Genomic DNA, 20,985 nt, shown 5'->3' with positions numbered 1-20,985 from the left:
TTCTGAGAAAGTATATTTTTACTCCCTTTGTGGTTCTAAAAATAAAACAAGCATATATTTTATATATATAAACCATTGGCCTAGAGTTCAGTTATTGAGTGTGTGAAACCATTTGCTGACTGAGTGTGTACAATAAATGCTTTACACTGTCCTCTGGTACTGCCTTACTGCTCGACCAAGCTACCCCTTTTGAGAGTAAGGTCATACCTAACTTTGACCTCTATCAGCCTCTGGGGGACTGTGGACTCTGTACACCCTGTACCTATTAGGGAACAGTATATACAGAGCCACTTTCTCACATTGGTGGATCAGCGGTGGGATACAAACTTGCATTTGTTGGACTACTTGGTTACCATCTGATCACACGACAGAACTCTTAAAAATTGCCTTTAGAATTCTGATTGGTTTTTCCAAAATTACTAAAATTCTTGCTAGGGCCTTGCTTAAGTCCCATTAGAATTTTAGAAAAATAAAAGTCACTATAGTCAGGGTAGAGGGTTAGAACTGTCAGGTTAGAATGTCTCAAACAAACCCAGCTATTAGTGATAATAATAACATGGACCTGGTGGAGGAGCTCGACCTCACACCTTACTTACACTTGTCTTTCAAGGAATTGAGGTCCTTATGTAAACTCAAAAATTTACAAATGGGTCAGCATCCAACCAAACAAGGGCTCCAGGAGCTCCTGGCTGAGTATGCTAAAGACCACCCATCTGAACATGGTGATGGCCAGTCAGATGAGGAAAGGGAAACAGGGGAGGAGGACAGCAACCTCCCCATACTATTCCCTAGGGAGGAGATGGCACCCATACCCTCCAACTCAAGACATAGCATCTGGGCACCTAGAGACCACACAGGTGGCTCTGGTCCCAGAGACAACACTGGGGGACCCCCCAGTGAAGAGGACAGCCTTATGAGGCTGGCCAAAAGAATAGATCTAGAGTCCAGGCTCCTGGCTCTAGAAAAGGAAAGGAGAGAGATGGGTTTAGCACCCATCAATGGTGGCAGCAATAATAAAAACAAGGATAGGGAGGAAACTTCTGACCTTAAAATCCCCAAAGGGATTGTCCCTAAATTTGAGGAAGGTGATGATATCACCAAATGGTTCTCAGCCTTTGAGAGGGCTTGTGATATCAGGAAAGTAAAGAAACCTCTCTGGGGGGCACTCCTGTGGGAACTGTTCTCTGGTAACTGCAGGGACAGGCTTCTGACTCTCTCTGGGCCAGAAGCAGGATCCTATGACCTCATGAAGAAAGCTCTGATTGAGGGATTTGGATTCACCACTGAGGAGTATAGAATTAGATTCAGGGGGGCTCACAAAACCCAGACCCAGTCCTGGATTGATTTTGTAGATTTCTCAGTGAAGACACTGGATGGTTGGTTAGCTGGACATGGTGTGCAGGATTTTACTGGATTGTACAATTTATTCATGAAGGAACATATTTTGAGTAACTGCACAAATGAAAAGTTGCATCAGCATTTGGTAGACCTAGGCCTAAAATCCCCCCAAGAATTGGGAAAAAGAGCAGACCACTGGGTCAAGACTAGGGTGACTAGGACGTTCACTGGGAGGGACCAGAACCAAGGGGTCCCAAAACCTCCCCAGAAGAAAGAGAGTGAACCCCTTGTGGATAAAAGAAAGGAGTCCCAGGTAGCCCCCCAAAAACCTGACCAGGAGGGTGGGCCCAAAGACACCTCACAAACTAAACCAGGGTACCAAGGTAAGAATTGGGATCCCAACAGAATATGGTGTTTCAACTGTCAGAAGGCTGGACACCACGCCCAGGACTCTAGCTGTCCTAACAATAAGGTTCCTAGTACAGCTCCAGGGGTGACTAGTGTAGCCCCAGGGGTTGCCAGTGTAGCTTGGGAGGGAGGGTCCTCAGATGAGGAAGTCCTCCTAGCTTTCAACTGGGGAATGGGCCCAAGAAGCAAGCTGGAGATCCCAGAAGGAAGTAGACACTTCCACCACCTACTGGTGAATGGAATCCCAGCCACTGCCCTGAGAGATACCTGTGCCAGTCACACTGTGGTACATGACAGGTTGGTATTCCCACACCAATATGTCCCAGGGGAAACAAGAAGGGTAAGAACTGTCCCAGGGGGAGTCACTGTTAGGCCTGTGGCTATAGTGCCCCTAGCCACAGCTGGGTCCCTTAGATGGAGAAAAGTGATAGTCAGTAAAAACCTCCCCCTTGATTGTCTCTTGGGGAATGATCACTTAGATGTGGAACTGAGACAAAGAGAGGTGCTGGCCCAATGCCAGGTCTCGCCCAAAGAACCTGTGGAGGCTCAACCTGCAGTCAGTGCAGCTGAGTCCCAAAAGAGTGAGAAGAAACAGGGTAGGAAAGGTGGGCAACTGTTAGCCACAGTTCCAGAGAGCCAGGGAGATTCTATCCCAGTAAGGGAAAACTCCCACAATGGCACTGGTAAAGCGCCCCCTAGCCAACCACTAGACAGGCAACTGTCCAGCCTGAATTAGTGGCTCCTCAGGTGGCAGAACAAAGGGTGGAGAAGGGGTGTTCCCTACCAGGAGTAGGGACCCCCTATCCTAAAACAGACCAACAGCCAGGACCCAAAGAAAACTATAAAATAGCTCCCTCACTTGCCAGTCAGGAGCTAAAGGTGTGGTTCTGGGCACTGACAGCTGTCAGCAGCCTCTGCTGGGTGTTAGCCTTCATGGCAGCCCTAACCTTGGCATGGTGGCCTAACCCCCTGCCAAATAGCAAGTCAGGCCCCCTGACCTTATTGGTCATGGTGGGGTTGCTCAAGCTGTGGGTAGCCTCTGTGGGTAAGCTGGGCCTAGCCCTGGCTAAGTTAGAAACTACCGAGGTATACACCTCTAAGCCCAAAATAGCAAGATGGGACAAGGACAGTAAAAGACGAGGAGAGGAGCCTTGGGAGTTAGGTCCTGAGACTAAAAAGACAGGCCAGCTCCCCAAAGGGACTGACCTAGGCAGCAGGATGTAAGGCAGAGTAGGCCCTGCAACTTTCAAACCACTTCCCCAACTCTTCCTCGCCTGAAAGACTAGGTAGACTCTCCCAGCTTTGGCAGAAGTCTCCTGGCCTTTGGGCTGGGGGGGGCTTGTGTGAGAAAGTGGGTTTCTGTTGCAGTAACCCCCCCCCTTTTTTTTTTGCCTAATAGCTGATGCACTTTTCCTTGTTGTGCCCTGGGCTCCTGCCAATCAGGTGCCCAGGGCCTGTGTTCCTTCCCTAAAATACAAACTCCAAATTGACAAACCCTGGCCACATGTCAGCCCCTAGTAAATGGTACCCTAGGTACCCAGGGCCTTGTGACCAGGGAAGGCCTCTAAGGGCTGCAGCACTCATTGTGCCACCCTTAGAGGCCCTGTACCCTTACACACACACACTGCCTTTGCAGGCTGAGTGTCTGGGCACAGGACAAAACAGAGTCGACATGGCACACATCTCTGTGTGCCATGCCCATCACCTACACTGCCAAGGCATATGTCAGCCACCCCTCTGGCTGGGTGCCTTATGCCTATGGTGTGGGCACAGGAGCAGGAGCCCTGTGCCCCTACAGTACCCAGGTCCATTCCTGGGCACTGTAAGTACAGTGCTGCCAGATTACAAGTACATGGTGCTGAGAGCTCGTCAAACACGAGCTCCACAGCACCATAATGGCAACCCTGAAGACTGGGGAGTTTGGTCTCAAACTTCTCAGCACATTAAACCCGCACTGATGCCAGTGTGGGATTTAATGTACTAAGCACCCCAGAGGGCATCTTAGAGATGCCCCCTTACAGCTAACCTGCAATCCACGTCTGCTCTGAGGCTGCCCAGGCTGCCACACAGCAGACACGTTGCTGGACCCCTGGGTGGGAGAGCCCCTGCTCTCCCGGGCCTGCAACAATGCACGTCCTGGGTGAGGTGATAAATCTCCTCCCCCAGGATGAGCCAAGGGAAGCTTCAAAGGCATGCCGCCTCTTGGAGATTCCCCAGGCCTCTGCAACCCCCCACTCTGGAGGGAAGCTTGGCCGGAAACCCCATACAAGGACAGGGAAGGTGCCAGCCTGCCCACCCCACCCCTCAGGTGGGGGAGGCGAGGTGAAGCACATCTCCGGGCTATCGCCATCTTGAGGATGGGGGGCCCTACCCTATCAGGATTAGGCTACTGCCCCCCTCCCACAGGAGAGAGGCAGGATAGGGGGTGTACCCACCCCAGGACAAGGACCCATTGGTCCCTGGCCTTCACCTACCTGTAACGCCCCTAAATCTAGTATTTAGGGGCACCCTGAACCTTCCTTCGACAGATTCCAGATAGAAACCTACAAGAAGAGCAAGAAGAAAAAAAAGACCTGCCCTGCAGCTGCTAAAAAGAGGAAGACACCAACTGCTTTGGCCCCAGCCCTACCGGCCTGTCGACCCTCGAACCTGCTCCTGCTCCAGCGCGGCATCTCTTGTGGCCAGCAACCTCAAAAACCCCGGAGGACCTGGCTACCTTTGACCTCTGATTCCCTGGGACTCCCATGAGTAGAGGCTCTACTCGAGAAACCTATTCCTAACTCCTGGCAGCAGCCCGGAACCGCGGACCCAACACACTCTGCACCAGCCAAGCCTGGCCAGTGCCGGAGTGGACAAAGACCCTGAGGACGACCCCACGGCGACTGTGACCTCGAGTCCGGCACCCAAGGACCCCCCTCGACATCCTGGACGAAGCCTGCAGCCTCAGAACCGAGTGCCACCCCAGCCGCGATCAACCAGAGGGTAAGATTCCCGACGTCAAAAGGCACCCCTGCACCCGGCGCCCTGCGGCCCCCTGTGCCCAATCCCGGGGTACCCACCTAACCTACAACTACCCAACTTACCCCTCGAAGTGGTGGTGGCACCGGAAACATCCTAGTCCCCGAGCCTGCAGCCTTTTTCCAAACCGGAACATTCCCATTGATTTCCATTGAGCGCCCGAAGGCTCAAAAGCACCCTGCACCCAGCCGCCCGAGTGGCCCTGGCAGTGCACTCTCTACACTAACTTACTTCCCCACTTGCCCTGAGTAAGTGACCAGGAGCCCAGCTCCCACAGACGCGTGGCTTGCCAGACAGCAGCCACCAACCAAGGCCCCCCTATCCCTCATAGGAGAACATTGGGCCTAACTCTCTCTGCACCCGGCCGTCCTGAAACCGCTGAGGGTGAACCAACTGTACCTACCTGACACTGGGGGACCCCTGAGTCCATGCCCGGAATTTCAACTCTACCAGTCGAGTACTTACCCTTAAACCGCTAACTTCGTTTTCCTCATAGGGTAACATTGACTGACTTTTTCTTCAAAAATCTTCTAAGTGTGAACTTTTCAAAACTGCAAAAATTCACCAAAAATCAGCCAAGTGACAAAAACGAATTTACTCACCTGTTCCTAGGTGAGCTCCCAGTGCTGGATCTTGGTGCCCAGCCCTGACTCTGAAAAGTGTTCACAACTATACTTACCTCTAACTCATTTTTCTCCCATAGGAAACCATTGTCTGCTTTTCTGTGAAATTTCTTCTAAGTGTCTACTTTTGCAAATTTGAAATATTCCTTTAAAATCGTACCATTTCTGCAAACGAAATTACTTACCTGCTTTTGATAAGGACCCCAGTCCTGGGTCTAGGCACCCAGTCCTGGATTACTAAAGTAACGATAAAGTACTCTACCTGCAATTTGAATTTCTTGCCATAGAGATCCATTGAATGTTTTCTGTGAAATATTTTCTAAGTGCTAACTTTTGAAATAGCTAAATATTATTTAAAAATCATTACAGTTATTAAGTCGACTTTCATCACTTGATTCTGAATACTGACCCCAGGCTGGTTCTAGGAGCCAGACCTGGAATTCCAAAAGTAATCTGAAAAGTAATTTATTACAAATAACCTGAATTTACCATTGAGCTCAATGCATTGTTATGTTTAGGAAATAGGATTGTTTATTGCAACCAACTGTGACTGTTACACAAATTTATTGCCTAAGACAAAAGTATTTATATTCAACCTCTCATTCTGAGAAAGTATATTTTTACTCCCTTTGTGGTTCTAAAAATAAAACAAGCATATATTTTATATATATAAACCATTGGCCTAGAGTTCAGTTATTGAGTGTGTGAAACCATTTGCTGACTGAGTGTGTACAATAAATGCTTTACACTGTCCTCTGGTACTGCCTTACTGCTCGACCAAGCTACCCCTTTTGAGAGTAAGGTCATACCTAACTTTGACCTCTATCAGCCTCTGGGGGACTGTGGACTCTGTACACCCTGTACCTATTAGGGAACAGTATATACAGAGCCACTTTCTCACACGTACGGGATCTTTGAACACTTCAGGGGCATGCTTAATGACTCCCTTGATCATTGACAATATTTGCACTGTCTTTTGGGACTGTTCGAATGTATCCAAAAGAAAGTCCTCCTCTGCTGTGTCTGAGTGCATGGTGACGCCATGATAAATGGAAGCCCTATTAAGCAGTTGTCCAAAACCAATTTTACCGTCTGGGGGAGATTTTTTTGAGGGGTATGGCTGGGGACTTGGGAGGTCTGGTAGATCTGTTGTGACAGGGTACTCCCAATCATCTTGTGGTGGGTCGTCTGGATCTGTGAACGGGTCATTTGGGTCACCCCCCACCCCCTTGGTCATCATCATCATCATCATCATCATCATCTGGAGGTGGTGTATGTGGTGGGAGAAGTTACAGGCAGAGGTGGTATGATAGATTTAGGGACAGGAGGTGGGTTAGAAGGAAGTACAGGAGAAGGAGGCATAGGTGATTTAGCAGAGTCCTTTTTCACAGGCACTGAAGTTGCAGGTTCTGTGTCTAGCTTCCTCTTCTTACATGGCACAGCTGTGACATGTCCTGTTTCAGGATTAATATAAATCTTTTTCTGCCTAGGATCGACAGGATCCGGGTGAAAAAGTTCGTCTTCCTCGGGAACCACCTTTGGTGCCGAATTTTTCGGTTGCGAGCGTGGCTGTTTGCGTTTTATGGTCTTTGGCCTTAGGAGGCATGGTAGAGTCCTTAGGCTTGTCTTTTGGTTCCGAGAGTCTTGGTTTCGGAGCCGAAGCGGGATCTTTAGGCTTGGAAGCGTTGGAAACTGGCTTATCCACGGACTGAGATTTTCGAGCCGATTTGCCTTGGAGGTGGAAGGCGTCCGAACCGATTTCGGAGCCAAGTGTTCTTTTGGCTTCGGTGCCGAAGGCGCCGGCGGGACGATTATGTGAGGTTTGCTCGGTCCCGAGCTGCCGGAAGGCTTTTCTTTTTTCTTCGGAGGCGGGGCTTCTGAAGAGTATTTCGGTTGCGACTGAGCTAACAGGCGCAGTCTTGAGCAGTGCCTTCGGTTTTGGTGGTGGGGTTGGGGTAGGGGCAGTAGTAATGACTCGTTGACCAGGAGTGAGGAGGTCTGAGTAGTCTGCCTCAGACACGATTGAGAGCTTTGGAATCTTCCTCTGGGACATCTGGGCCTTCAAAGATGTCCTCTGGTTCCGGAGCGGATTTCTGCGCCATAATGTGACTTTAAGCCCTTCGATCTCGAATAGTCTTCGATTGAAAGGATGCGCAGGCTGGACAGCTGGACTCGTTGTGTTCAGGTGAGAGGCACAGGTTGCAGACCTTGTGATGGTCACTGTGTGGGAATTTTGCTCCACACAGGGGGCATTTTTTGAATGGCGTTCTTTCCATGAGCCGTAGGACTTACGGCGTGGATAGGCCAATCGGCCCACGTCGATGACCGGAATAGAGCCGATGAAAGGTGGGAAGATGAATATGTTCGACGTCAATCCAAAGAGTTGGTGGAAGTTTTGCGCGTAGAAAAAGTTTGAAATGGAGATTTCGAACCGGAGCACAAAAATTGCATCCGAACCCAATGGCGGAAAAAAACAATCTAAGGATGGAGTCGATGCCCATGCGCACTATCGTCCAAGGGAGGAGTCACTTATCTTGTGACTACAAAGACTTCTTCCAAGACAACAACAAGGTGCAAGCATCCAAGCCCAAAACCAGATGGCAATCTAATGAAAGTGTGTGATCTGCAGCTCAAATGCCTCAAATATCCTGTTGCCAAGAAAAACTATGAACCACGATTAGACGAGGAGGAGGAGATGGAACATTGACTGCAACATTAGGTTTATTTATAAATAAACATGTTCCTAGAGAAGACGAGGATGAACCCCATCATTTGCTACCCATTTTTCCATCGCCGCTTCCATTTTTTCTGACCCATGCCCATCCCTGCTGCCATCTTACCTTGCAGTTTTACTATTGCATTCCTGACTCATGAGGAGTCTTTTGGTGACTGAAGATTCTATTGAGCGTCCTGAAACTCTTTATGGGGGTACCTATCTGATCGAATTGGATATCAATTTTGATGTATGAGCTTTATGCTTGATCTCACTCCCTTTCGAATTCCACTCTTATGTGTTTGACTAAGGCTTTTTTCCCCCATTCGGTTCCTTAGAATAGGGATCCCTTTCATTTATGGAACACACTTAATGGACAAGTTACCTTCAGTAACGCCTTATCTGGTAGAGACATTATCTAGCCACAGATTCCTAACCTTTGAACTTCCAAGCATCAGGCTGGATCCAGAAGATTTTAGCAGCAGTACAACTGTGCACCGATAGGTGGCATCGGACAACTCTGTGTGACGTCGTAGGCGTCTGGTTTTTCATATTATCGACATAGTCCATATAGGTGCTAGCCCGGCAAACAGACGTCAGTACTTTTCACTACTTTCCATGCCAGTAGCAGGGAGCCATGAAGTGACTGAACATGGTGTGTGAAAAACAACTAGGGCCCTGAAGGGAAAACAGCCCAGGCACTAAACCAATCCTCAGTGCAGGGAGGATGGGTGGGTCAGTAAGGAATCTGCGGCTAGATCATGTCTCTACCAGTTAACTCCTTATCAATGGTAAGTAACTTGTCCATCTGATTTTGACATCTAGCCACAGATTTCTTACTTTTGAAGATACCCAAGCAATGCCATCTCCGGTGGAGGGACTGTGGGAAGGTTTTAGACCTTGGGTACTCACAAACATTTGCCCAGGGGCCACAAAGCACGGTTTGTGGTCTGCCCGAGGGACGTACTGATGCCAGCAGGGTGGTGGGAGGGAGTATGGGTGGGTCATGGATAGTTTAAGGAGGTTCAAAAACATGATAAATAAACAGAAAAGCATTTATTTACAGGTAAGGAATGCTTGCCCATTTATTTAACATCTTTTTCTAAATATTAGTGCCAGCAAATCAACAGCAGCTGGTGCTGCTGTTCACCAAGGGGGCCGCATTTAAAGACCAAGAGGGCCTGAAGCGGCCCCCGGGCCGTACTTTGAGTATCACTGTTTTAGACTAAGAAATTCTGCAAGACCGAGCAGCCACAAAGGCCCTCCCTGCAGACTTGAGAATCCAGGCAATAGTGTCTGGTGAACGTATGCAGACACACCCAAATTGCCGCTTGGCAGGTGTCACTAACAGGAACACCACGCTGAAGAGCGGTGGTAGCTGCTTCGCCCTGGTAGAAGGTAGAATGTGCCCTAAGGCGTTCAGGAGGCAGTTTTTCGCTAAGGCGTAACATCTATATGCAGAGGATGACCCAGCGTGAAATTGTCCTCTTCTGAACTGCTCACCCCTTCTTTGCTCCAACGTACCCTATGAAGAGTTGGTCATTCACCCGGAACTCTTTAGAGCGATCAAGGTAGAATGACAACGCTCTTTTTGGGTCCCGAGGGTAAGACACTCTTCTTCCTTGGAAGGATGCAGAGGTGAATAGAAGGTGGGCAGAGTAACAGATTGAGCCAGATGCAAAGGTGTTGCCACCTTAGACAGAAAACCTAACATGCATTTGTAAAGCACACGTTCACCGGAGACATCTTGGCGCTGAATAACAGATGTTTATTGTTAGCAAACTCAATGGTACTCATTTTTTCGACCTCAGATGGATGAAAGGCTGAGGGGACCTGCCGGGATTTGAACCTGTGACCATGAGGTCACCACAGGCCCCATCAGTGGATGCATTAGTCCACCGAGCCACCAGACTAGCCTAGACTAGACTAGAAAAGATTCGCTAGTGCGCAGCACATTTTTGTCCGGAAAGACTGTCAGGCAAGGAGGCGGAGACGAAAGTGTCTGTAGTTCGCTCACGCTCCTGGCAGAAGTTATGGCCACTAAAAAGGCCGTTTTGATAGTGAGCAGCCGGAGGGGACAATTGTGCAGAGGTTCAAACTGTGCACACATCAAAACGGTAAGGACCAAATTAAGGCCCCATTGGGGCATAAAAGAAGGGGGGGGGGAACAAATAGGTAAGCACCTTCAAAAATCTCTGCACAAGAGGAGACTTAAAAAGTGATGGTTGATCTGGCAGCTGAAGGAAAGTAGAAAGGGCCGAAAGGCGTGGCACTTAATGGCCACCGGCGAGGAAACCGCTCTGCCTAGCAAGTCTGTCGTGTCTAAGCTACATTGTACTGCAAACTTCGCTGCATCTCTCCTCTCTAACAGCTTTGGAGAGGAGAGCCCGGTCCTCCTTCGAGTCTCTGGGCAGCACTTGCACAACCGTATCCAATAGCGAATGGGAGTAACGACCCAAAAGACAGTGTTAACCAACCGCAATGCCAGGCTGGTGGAAGAACGGATCTTCTTGCCAAAGCTGTCCAGCCTTTTGGATTCCCTATCCAGAGGTGCGGAAGGGAACGCAGCATGGGAAGTGGAAGCTTGGACCACCAAGCACTGTGGGGTGGGATGGGATGGGTGGAGAGAGAAGCTGGGTCGCCCCGTGCAGGGCGGTGGTGGCGGGCAATGATTCTATTCACAGGGGCCTCTGTGCTGGCCTTGCACCAGGGGCCCCTGTTCTGGGCTTGGACCAGGAGCCCAGTAGAACATCTGTCAAGGCCTTGTTGAAAGGCACCAAGGGTTCAGAGGAGGCGACACCAGGCTGCAGGACTTAAGTCAAGACGATAGTCTAGATTGCCACCATAGGAAGATGACCTCCACAGCCCTACGCACCACCACTGCAAATGAGGCTCCGTCCTCCATAGCCATGGAAGGGGGGACGAACAGCATGCCAGAATCTGGAGAAGTGTCAAGGCAGCTGACATCACCCAAGTACTCATACTAGTCCAGGTCTTATCTGGGTGGCGGTATTTCTAAGGGATCTGCCCCTCCCAATCATCATGTATACCCAACCCTACAGAATAGGGCAGTTGAAAGGCATGGAGATGTACGGGCCCAGCGGGTGCCAGTGGATGCCTGACCGGCTAAGTGTTGTCTGGAATGGCGATGCGGGATATGCTGCTGGTGACGCAGAGGGCCTCTACGTCAGACGTCCAGAGACAGATCCAAGAGGAGGCTGTGGCCGAAACCAGATGCACAAAACCCACGGGATCTCCTTCAGCTGAGCCTACGGGGCCCAAATGCTCGTCGGCAGGGTCAGGCTGCACAAATATGCACACATGGCGTCATAAAATTCTTTTGATTGGGCAGGGGTTGCTCCCAGCCCAGAAAGGAAGGGAAATGCAGAGCCATCCTAGGCATCTGCTCCAGGGAGCACGGTCTTTAACTCAGACTCCTCTCTGTCTCGTCACACGAGAGACAAGGCGAAGTCGAAACATGGTTCGACTTCTTGTGCATTTTATGGTGCTTCTTACCGGACCGCAATGACCGAGGAAGAAGACTTTGACCCCCTCCTCCCCTTGAGTTGTGCTCGGACCTTCCTCTTGACTGGGATCGACCAGTTGACCACCGAAGAGCTGGACGCCATACCGCTATTCGCTTTAGAGACCTCTCCCTCAAAGCCTTCGGCCCATGGGCAGGCAGTCGGAGCACGACTGTCGAGGTTACGCTCCACGCATCAGAGACACACCAAATGGGGGTCATGACCGACATGGCATGGTCACAGGTGCCATACAGCTTGAAACCAGAGGTCTTCTTACTGGAAAGGACCTACATACCAAAAGGATTTGAGAAAAAGTTGAAAAACGTCTGCCAAAAAGTGACAGGGGGTAGCTCTTTACAATGGATCTGCGATGGCTGGCGCAGAAAAAAAAAAAAAGCAGACATAAGCATGCCAGGGTGGTGCCTATATGGACTACGTAGACGTCACAACAACCTGACGCCTATGACGTCACATGGAGTCAACCGACGCCACCCATCAGCGCGCAGGGGTACTGCTATCAAAATCTTCCAGATCCAGCTAGACAGCTGAAAGTTCAAAGGTAAGGAATCTGTGACTAAAGTTCTGTATCAGATGCAATTTGTTATATATTAAAATTAGCCATTTTTGTCCTATAAATTCAGTAAACATTATTAGTTTGCTAATAAACTTAATGCCTAATAAATAGTAAATCACAACATTGAGAAAATAAAGTGTTTTGAAACCAATAAATAAATCAGTACAGAATTTAAATTGTTATCATTTGCATTTTGTAGCACCTTCCTTTTTCAGCCTCAACGAAAAAGTTCCATTGGCCTGCTGTGCTGAAATTTAACATAGCGGGGAACCAGCCCTGGTTGCATGATAGTGAACCATGTTTATTTAAACTGATTGCTGTTACAGCAGAGTATAATTCAATGATACGGTCGAGAGTGGGACATTTTGGGACTACTCATTGGTGATCAATGGGCACGTTAAAAAAAATAAAAAAACTCCACTTGTTTCATGAGAATAAATTTCCCAAAGGGGGAAAAAAGATACAAACTAGGTTATCCGATCAAATTATTCCCATCGCCCTTAACAGTTGCAACAAGCTCTATCAATGCCAGACCTATGGTAAACTGATCAAAGTGGACTTTAAAGTTTGACAGCATCTAAGACTACACAGTGAGCCCCATTTTACATGTTAACACTCCTCTCATGTATATCGGAATAAAGCAATGTCTGCAGATCCAGAGGAATCCTACAGGAGGCACTGGTGGGGGCATGTGTGTGGCATTTATGAAGTACACCATTAGAGCCCCTTCAATACAAGTTGTCAACACAACTATTAGTAACTGATAATAATTGAAACCCAGGATTTCTATGTGCACCTTGAGTGGGTTTTGGCCATGCACAGCACTGAGAACCCCTAGTTGGTACCTTACCTGTCCAAAGTCTGCAGTCATGCCCAGTGGACTAAGGTGAAAGGCTTAATCTGTGGCTAGGGTACATCAGTCCGCTGTGACTTGTAGGTTCTGAGCCCTGGACAAAGCTTAAACCACCACAGGGTTTTGCAGACATTTGCAAACCAGGGATAAGCCAACATTAAAAGCTCCTAGCCAGTCTGATTTTTCTATTTGAAAACTGGCTCACAACCCAAGATAACGCTAGTAAAAAAAGATTTAGAGGAAACAAACTAGTGGAGCTGAGCTATGCGACTTGTATTCAAAATTTGGTCTGAATCCAGTGAATTCTACTGTTCTTGAGCACAATTCCTTCACAAATGAAAAAGAAAAAATGCATTTTTAGCGTCCTCCTACAATAAAATCTCCCTCATGCACTGTATACAAAATTACTGAAGGCAACATACATGGACACAAAATTTGATGAGAATTTCATGCAAGTTAAACCAATGGGGCCAAATTGGTTCACAGGGCTTTCATTGTAAAACTATGATTCAGCCATAAATAGAGTCAATGGCATGTAACCACTTTTTTTTATTTAGACCTATATACAGACACAGTTTAAGTTATTCATAATACTACATCTTAAGCATGAGAATTGTCACTGAAGAGTCCCACTATAGGCTCTTCCAAGGTGCAGAGCTCAAAACAGTTTTGAGAGGGAAAAAACCACCTATTTAAAGGCACCATTATATTTTAATCCGAAAAGAAGCCAATTAATCTGTAAAACAGACAAAGGAGGAGAACACAATTTAAAATCGAGCACATGCCCAATCATCAGGATAGGCAAGTACATAACAGGTGGACAATTATAATATGTCCATAAACTATCCAAAAAGGTTGACCCCAGAAGCGAGGCCCCTTGATTATCTTTAGAGTAAATTCAGGGAGGAGTGGATTGCAAATGTAAGGAATGATCTCAGTGCGACTACTCGCAAAATGTCAGCCACCAAAAGTTACATTTCAGAAACGGGCAATAGTAGCCATATTACCATTACGGAATATAACTAGTATTCCTGGAATAGTTCCGACATAAACTCTGAAAGATTACACCGGTCTAAAAATAAAAAAAACAACAAACACCTGGGGCAGGAACAAAAATGTGAGAAGCCACTGAATAAGAGCGGGGTGCTGGATTGGACTAAAAAGTCAATCAAATGCAACAGGTAGACCCAAAACCCACTCTAGTTAAAATATGGCTTGTACGACTGACAGACATGTTTGTTAAAACCGAAAAAATGTATTCCAGAGATGAAAATCATTTTCTAAAAGACAACTAGGGGGCAGGCTTATTAACAATTCAAAGATGAACTTTACCTTCTTTGCTCCCCGTTCTAGGATGGCATCGATATCCTCGTCTGTGATTTCACTGTCCTTTGAAGCAAACACGTGTGTCGCACCGTGTCTAATCATTTGAAGCATTTCATCCTTGCCCAATTTATTCAGGTTCTGATCCACTAGCCTTCCTGTAATTAGGACAGAAGAAATCGTTCATTCCAACACAATTGACACTAAATTACTTGCAAGCAAGGCTAGCTATTCATCATGCGAACCTTCATTGACTAACCGCCATCAATGTGGGTTCCCAGAAAAATTTACAACAGTAAACGCAAGATATGTACCCAGTATCAAGGTATAACAAACTTTGATTTGACACAGGCCATTAAAGTCAAGGGGCACACACTCCTTATCCTACAGCACTGCAGCTTCTACATGTCCTTTACAAATTACTCTAACAAGTGTACTAGATTTGACAAAATGGGATAAATATCACATAAGCGTTTTGAAATGTTAAATACGTTAATGAGAAAAAATAAAGTTAAGTAACGGCAATTTTAGATAAATCTTAAGACAACACACACTCAGGGAGGCCCATTAGACATTTTTGGTTCCCTTGCTTACTCACATACTGGCTTCTATTTAAGAACAAGCATTAGCAATGCCGATAGGTCTGGCTAACGAATGCACTGTATCTGTGCTGCTACCAGAGAAAAACGCCATAAATTATCTAGTTATCTAAGGCACTTTAATAGCATTCAAATGTCATGGAGTTGCTCCTTACAGTTAAAGCATAGGCAGCTGGATAAATAAAATGATCACAGCTAGAAGTTTTTTGTGGAAGCCCACAACTTCTGCCCAATCAAAACATGTACTCCATACCTCCAACATGTGGTAGGAGCCAAAGCTCCCCTCCTGGTGGTCCTCACATATTGGTCAGGCTACAGCTCTGTGTACAGCCAGAGTATAGCACCGTTAGCAAAGCAAATAGGTTGCCTAAGCGAGAGTTATTGGCTTTGCCAATATCTTTTAGCCACGTTGTACACCCGCTTGGCTAAAAGTTAGTGGCATGGTGTAGAGTGGAGAGTAGGGTCAGTGTTGTTGAGGGAGTAGAGCGCGTCAGGATGTTGTTGAGGGAGTAGAGCGTATCAGGGTGTTGAGGGAGTAGGGCGCATCAGGGTGTTGAGGGAGTAGAGTAGCAGCTTGAAGAGTTTCCTGGATTCACGTAACCCACACACCTCCACACAGATGAGAAAAGCCAACAGGTGGGAGAAAAGATCACGTAATAGAAAGAATTTAAAACCAGAAAAGTGAAGAGACACCCGTATTTACGAAGGAAAGAAAAGAAGAAAAAGAATCCAAAGACTGCTACCACGCACAGGAATGTTCAGGGCGCCGTCTGATGTCACAAGGGATGGTTCTAGCACCAAATTGTGATCGATGACGCTCACGAAAAAAAGCAAACAGACAATTCTAGACCAAACCACTAGATGGCAGAATAATGCACAGTACGTGAATCCAGAAAACTCTTCAAGATTCAAAACTACTTCTACTGGTAAGTAACCATTTAGTTACTTGTAGTCCAGGTACTACATCATAGAAATTTAGTTTGAAGTCAAACGTTAGAATGATTCCCTGCTGCTTACAGGGACCCTGGAGAACTTAAAATAAGGAATATGCTACTTACCAGTATGCATCTGTTCTTGGCATGTAGAGCTGCAGATCTACACACTGTGCATAGACCGCCATCTGGTGTTGAGCCTGGATGTTTGCACTTGTTTTTGTCTTGGAAAGTCTTTGGAAGTCACAAATTATTTGACTCCTCCTTTGGATCATAGTGCGCATGGGCATCGGCTCCATCCTCAGGATTGTTTTTCGCCAGCAGGGAAATGATGGAGCCTAGTAAGAAACAGGAAAGATGCCCATGTGTGGTGTATCTAAGTAAAATAATACTGGAACAGATAAAATGTAGCCGGGGAGGTGGGTGGGCGTGTGTGTGTAGATCTGCAGCACTACATGCCAAGAACAGATGCATACTGGCAAGTAGCATATTCCGTTCAAGGCATATGAGCTGCAGATTACACACTGTGCATAGATTGTAAAGCAGAATCCACTCCTAGCGGCGACCACCAGTATCTGTTGCAGTAGTTTGAAATAGTGTTTTGAGTACAGCCTGGCCCACACTAGCCTGTTTAGTTTGCACATCGACACAATAGTGTCTTGTGAATGTGGGCGGTGTAGACCATGTAGCTGCTCTGCAGATATCATCTAAGGGAATGTTGCCTGAAAATGCCATTGAAGCCCCTATCTTTCATGTAGAGTGGGCTTTAGGAGGAACAGATAATGTACGTTTTGCTTTGTGGTAACAAATCTGTATGCATTTGACAATCCACCTAGCTATCCCAGATTTTGATATGGGGTTGCCCTTGTGTGGTGGTGAGAAAGACACGAATAGTTGTTTGGTCTTACGAAAGGGTTTTGTTCTCTCTATGTAGTATAGTAGTGCTCTTGATATCTAAGGTGTGAAGAGCTCTTTCTGTATCTGTGGCTGCGAAAAGAATACAGGCAGCTCTACAGATTGATGGAGGTGGGAGAGAGAAATGACTTTAGGATTCGTTCGGAGAACAACTTTATTAAGATGCATCTGGAGAAAGGGTTCTTGAATGGTTAGTGCTTGTAGTTCACCAACTCCTCGAAGAGAAGTAATGGCTACGAGGAAAGCAGTTTTCCATGTTAAGAAATGTAGCTCACATTTATGTAGAGGTTCAAATGGAGGCCCCATTAGTCTTGCGAGAACGATGTTTAAATTCCACACAGGGGAAGGTGGTACTCTGGGGGGAATTATTCTATTGAGTCCTTCCATAAAGGCCTATATGGCGGGTACCGAATATGCTACTTACCAGTATGCATCTGTTCTTGGCATTTAGGGCTGCTGACATTCATATCTGTGCATAGATCGCCGCCTAGTGTTGGGTCCGGATGATTGCACATTGTTGTCCTGGAAGAGTCTTCGAAGTATCACGAGATAGGTGGCTCCTCCCCTGGACTACAGTGCGCATGGGCATCCTCAGATTGTTTTTCGCCATTGTGGCAGTGATGGAGTAGATACAGTAAGTGATGACCATGCTATACAGTAATTCTGAGTGCTGCAGTCGCTACAGGCGTCGGGGAGGAGGGTGGGCGATATGAATGTCAGCTGCCCTACATGCCAAGAACAGATGCATACTGGTAAGTAGCATATTCGGTTCGAGGCATGTGGGCTGCTGAATTCATATCTGTGCATAGATTATATAGCAGTCCCTCCATTAGCGGCAGCTGCCCGTGTCAGCTGCAGCAGTCTGAAAAAGGGTCTTGAGAACAGGCTGTCCTACAGCCGCCTGCTGTTTTGAATGTACATCTACACAGTAGTGTTTAGTAAATGTATGTATAGTGGACCATGTGGCTGCTCTACATATTTCCTCTAAAGGAATGTTCCCTAGGAAAGCCATGGACGCCCCTAACTTTCGTGTTGAGTGGGCTCTTGGAGGAATCGTTAATGTGCGTTTAGCTTTTTCATAGCAAATTTGAATACATTTAACGATCCATCTGGCTATCCCTGCTTTGGAAATGGCGTTGCCCTTGTGTTGTGGAGAAAAGGCAACGAACAGTTGTTTTGTTTTCCTAAAATCCTTTGTTCTGTCTATCTAGTACATGAGGGCCCTCTTTACATCTAGTGTATGGAGCATTCTCTCTGCGACATTTTCTGGATTTGGAAAGAAAACAGGCAGTTCAATAGTCTGATTCATGTGGAACTGCGATATCACCTTAGGCATGAATATGGGGTTGGTACGTAGTACAACTATTCGCGTGAACCTGTATGAATGGCTCTTGAATGGTTAGTGCCTGGAGTTCACTAACTCTTCTCAACGAAGTCATTGCCAATAAGAAAGCTACTTTCCAGGTGAGGAATTGAATCTCACATGAATGTAGAGGTTCAAAAGGTGGACCCATCAATCTGGTGAGGACCACATTCAGGTTCCATACCGGTGCCGGTGGGTGTGTTGGAGGAATCACTCTTTTGAGTCCCTCTAAGAAGGCTTTGATAGCAGGCACTCTGAATAAAGAGAGGTGCTGCCTGTTCTGAAGATAGGCTGCTATGGTGGTTAGATGTATACGGATGGAGCTGTATGCCAGATTGCATCGGTATGAGTGTAACAGGTAACAGATGATGTTCTGAATGGATGCATCCAGCGGATTAATGTCATTGTTTTTACAGAAAATGACAAATCTTTCCATTTAGCCGCATAGCAAGCTCTGGTCGTGGGTCTCCTGGCCTCCTTGATGATATTCATACATTCTGGAGGTAGGTTCAGGTAGCCAAACTAAGACTTCAGGAGCCAGATCGCCAGGTTCAGCTGTTGCGGATCTGGGTGCTGAATTTCGCCATGGTTCCGAGTTAAAAGTTTGGGTGTTAGCCGCAGTCTTTGAGGCGGCACCACGGAAAGTTCTAGTAACGTGGTGTACCATGGCTAGCGTGCCCCCATTGGAGCAACCAGGATGAGTGTCATTGAGTGTTGCCTGAGTTTGCGTGCCACTAGCGGTATTATTGGCGCTGGGGAAAAAGCGTGCGCAAATCTGCCTGACCACAGTTCATCCATATCACATTGCCCTGCGACTGTGGATGCGGGAACCTGGCGGCAAAGCCTTGGCATTTTGCGTTTTCCCTTGTGGCGAATAGGTCTATCTCTGGATGACCCCACTGCTGGAAGTACGGTTGGAGTACTGATGGATGTAGCTCCCACTCGTGCATTTGGTGGCTGTGTCTGCTGAGCAGATCCGCTATTTGGTTGTCCTTGCCATGAAGAACATGTTCCTCTGAATGGCCCACTTCCACATGCTCTGAGCCAGATGAGACAACTGTGGAGAGAGTGTTCCTCCCTGCTTCTGTATGTAGTACATGGCAGTCATGTTGTCCGATAGTGTTTAATGAAGGTATGTATGGTAGACCATGTAGCTGCCTTACAAATGTGTTCTAAGGGGATATTCCCTAGAAAAGCCATGGATGCCCCCATTTTGCGCGTGGAATGTGCTCTTGGGGGAATAGTTAATGTGCGTTTAGCTTTTTGATAACATATTTGAATGCACTTAACTATCCATCTGGCTATCCCTGCCTTTGAAATAGGGTTACCCTTATGAGGTTGACATAAAGACACAAACAATTGTTTTGTCTTCCTGAATGGTTTAGTTCTGTCTATGTAGTAGAGTAGAGCCCTTCTGACATCCAGTGTGTGGAGTGCTCTTTCAGCTACTGACTGTGGTTTTAGAAAAAAGACAGGCAACTCAATTGATTGGTTAATGTGAAAACTAGTTATGACCTTTGGTAGGAATTTAGGGTTGGTTCTGAGAACTACCTTATTTTGATGTATTTGCATGAAAGGTTCTTGAATTGTCAGTGCCTGCAATTCACTTACTCTTCTGAGTGAAGTGATCGCTATTAAAAATGCCACCTTCCATGTTAGGAACTGTAATTCGCAAGAATGTAGAGGCTCGAAGGGTGGACCCATAAGTCTAGTAAGTACAACATTAAGATTCCAGACTGGGGAAGGTGGAGCTCTTGGAGGGATTACTCTTTTGAGCCGTTCCATAAATGCCTTAATGGGTGGTATTCGGAAAAGAGACACGTGTTGTCCCGTTTGGAGATATGCTGCAATAGCAGCTAGGTGTAATCTTATAGATGAATATGCTAGATTACATCTTTGTAAGTGTAGCAGATAAATTATGTTTTGGACAGAAGCGTCTAGTGGATTGATTTGATTATTTTGGCAGTAAATAACAAATCTTTTCCATTTGTTTGCGTAACAGGCTCTGGTAGTGGGACGTCTTGCCTCTTTGATGATATTCATACAATCAGGAGGCAGGTTAAGGTATCCGAACTCTAAGACTTCAGGAGCCAGATTGCTAGGTTCATTTGATTGGGGTCTGGGTGTTGTATCTCTCCATGGTTCTGTGTGAGTTGTTTTGGAGAGAGGTGTAGTCTTTGATGAGGGACTACCGAGAGTTCTACGAGTGTTGTGTACCATGGTTGTCGTGCCCATGTGGGAGCAACTAGGATCATCGTAAGTGTTTGTTGCTTTAGTTTGCGTACCACTAATGGAATGAGTGGGGTTGGCGGAAAAGCGTATGCAAATCTGCCTGACCAGTTCATCCAGATCGCATTGCCCTTCGACTGCAGGTGTGGGAACCTGGCGGCGAAGGATGGGCATTTTGCGTTTTCCTTTGTGGCGAACAGATCTATATCTGGGTGTCCCCATGCTTGAAAGAATGGGAGTAGGACTTCTGGGTGAATTTCCTATTCGTGGATCTGTTGACTGTCTGCTCAATAGGTCTGCAATCTGGTTGTTTACTCCTGGGAGATGTTCTGCTAGAAGATGGATGTTTTGTGGAATGGCCCATCTCCATATTCTTTGCGCTAGTTGTGATAGCTGCAGAGTGTGTCCCCCCCTGTTTCTGTATATAGAACATTGCTGTCATATTGTCCGTCCGGACTAGGACAGTCTTGTTGGCTATGTGTTTTTGAAAAGCCTTCATTGCTTGAAAGATTGCCAGTAATTCTAGGTAGTTTATGTGGTGTATTTTTTGTTGCGGTGTCCATAGACCTTGCA

General features: G+C 46.9%; 1 protein-coding gene across 1 annotated transcript in view; it reads right to left on the bottom strand.

Moving 5' to 3' along the window:
- The window catches only part of SMARCA5 (SNF2 related chromatin remodeling ATPase 5), a 433,972-nt gene that overhangs the window by 290,175 nt on the left and 122,812 nt on the right, over positions 1-20,985 (bottom strand). The window contains exon 15 of the mRNA XM_085641606.1: positions 14,384-14,532. Within this exon, the coding sequence (XP_085497732.1) occupies positions 14,384-14,532 (149 nt within the window). The remainder of the gene's footprint in view (positions 1-14,383; positions 14,533-20,985) is intronic.

The sequence above is a fragment of the Triturus cristatus genome, chromosome 2_2 (genome assembly GCF_964204655.1).
Source record: "Triturus cristatus chromosome 2_2, aTriCri1.1, whole genome shotgun sequence".
Taxonomy (NCBI): Eukaryota; Metazoa; Chordata; class Amphibia; order Caudata; family Salamandridae; genus Triturus; species Triturus cristatus.
This window is presented reverse-complemented; position numbering and strand designations above follow the sequence as displayed.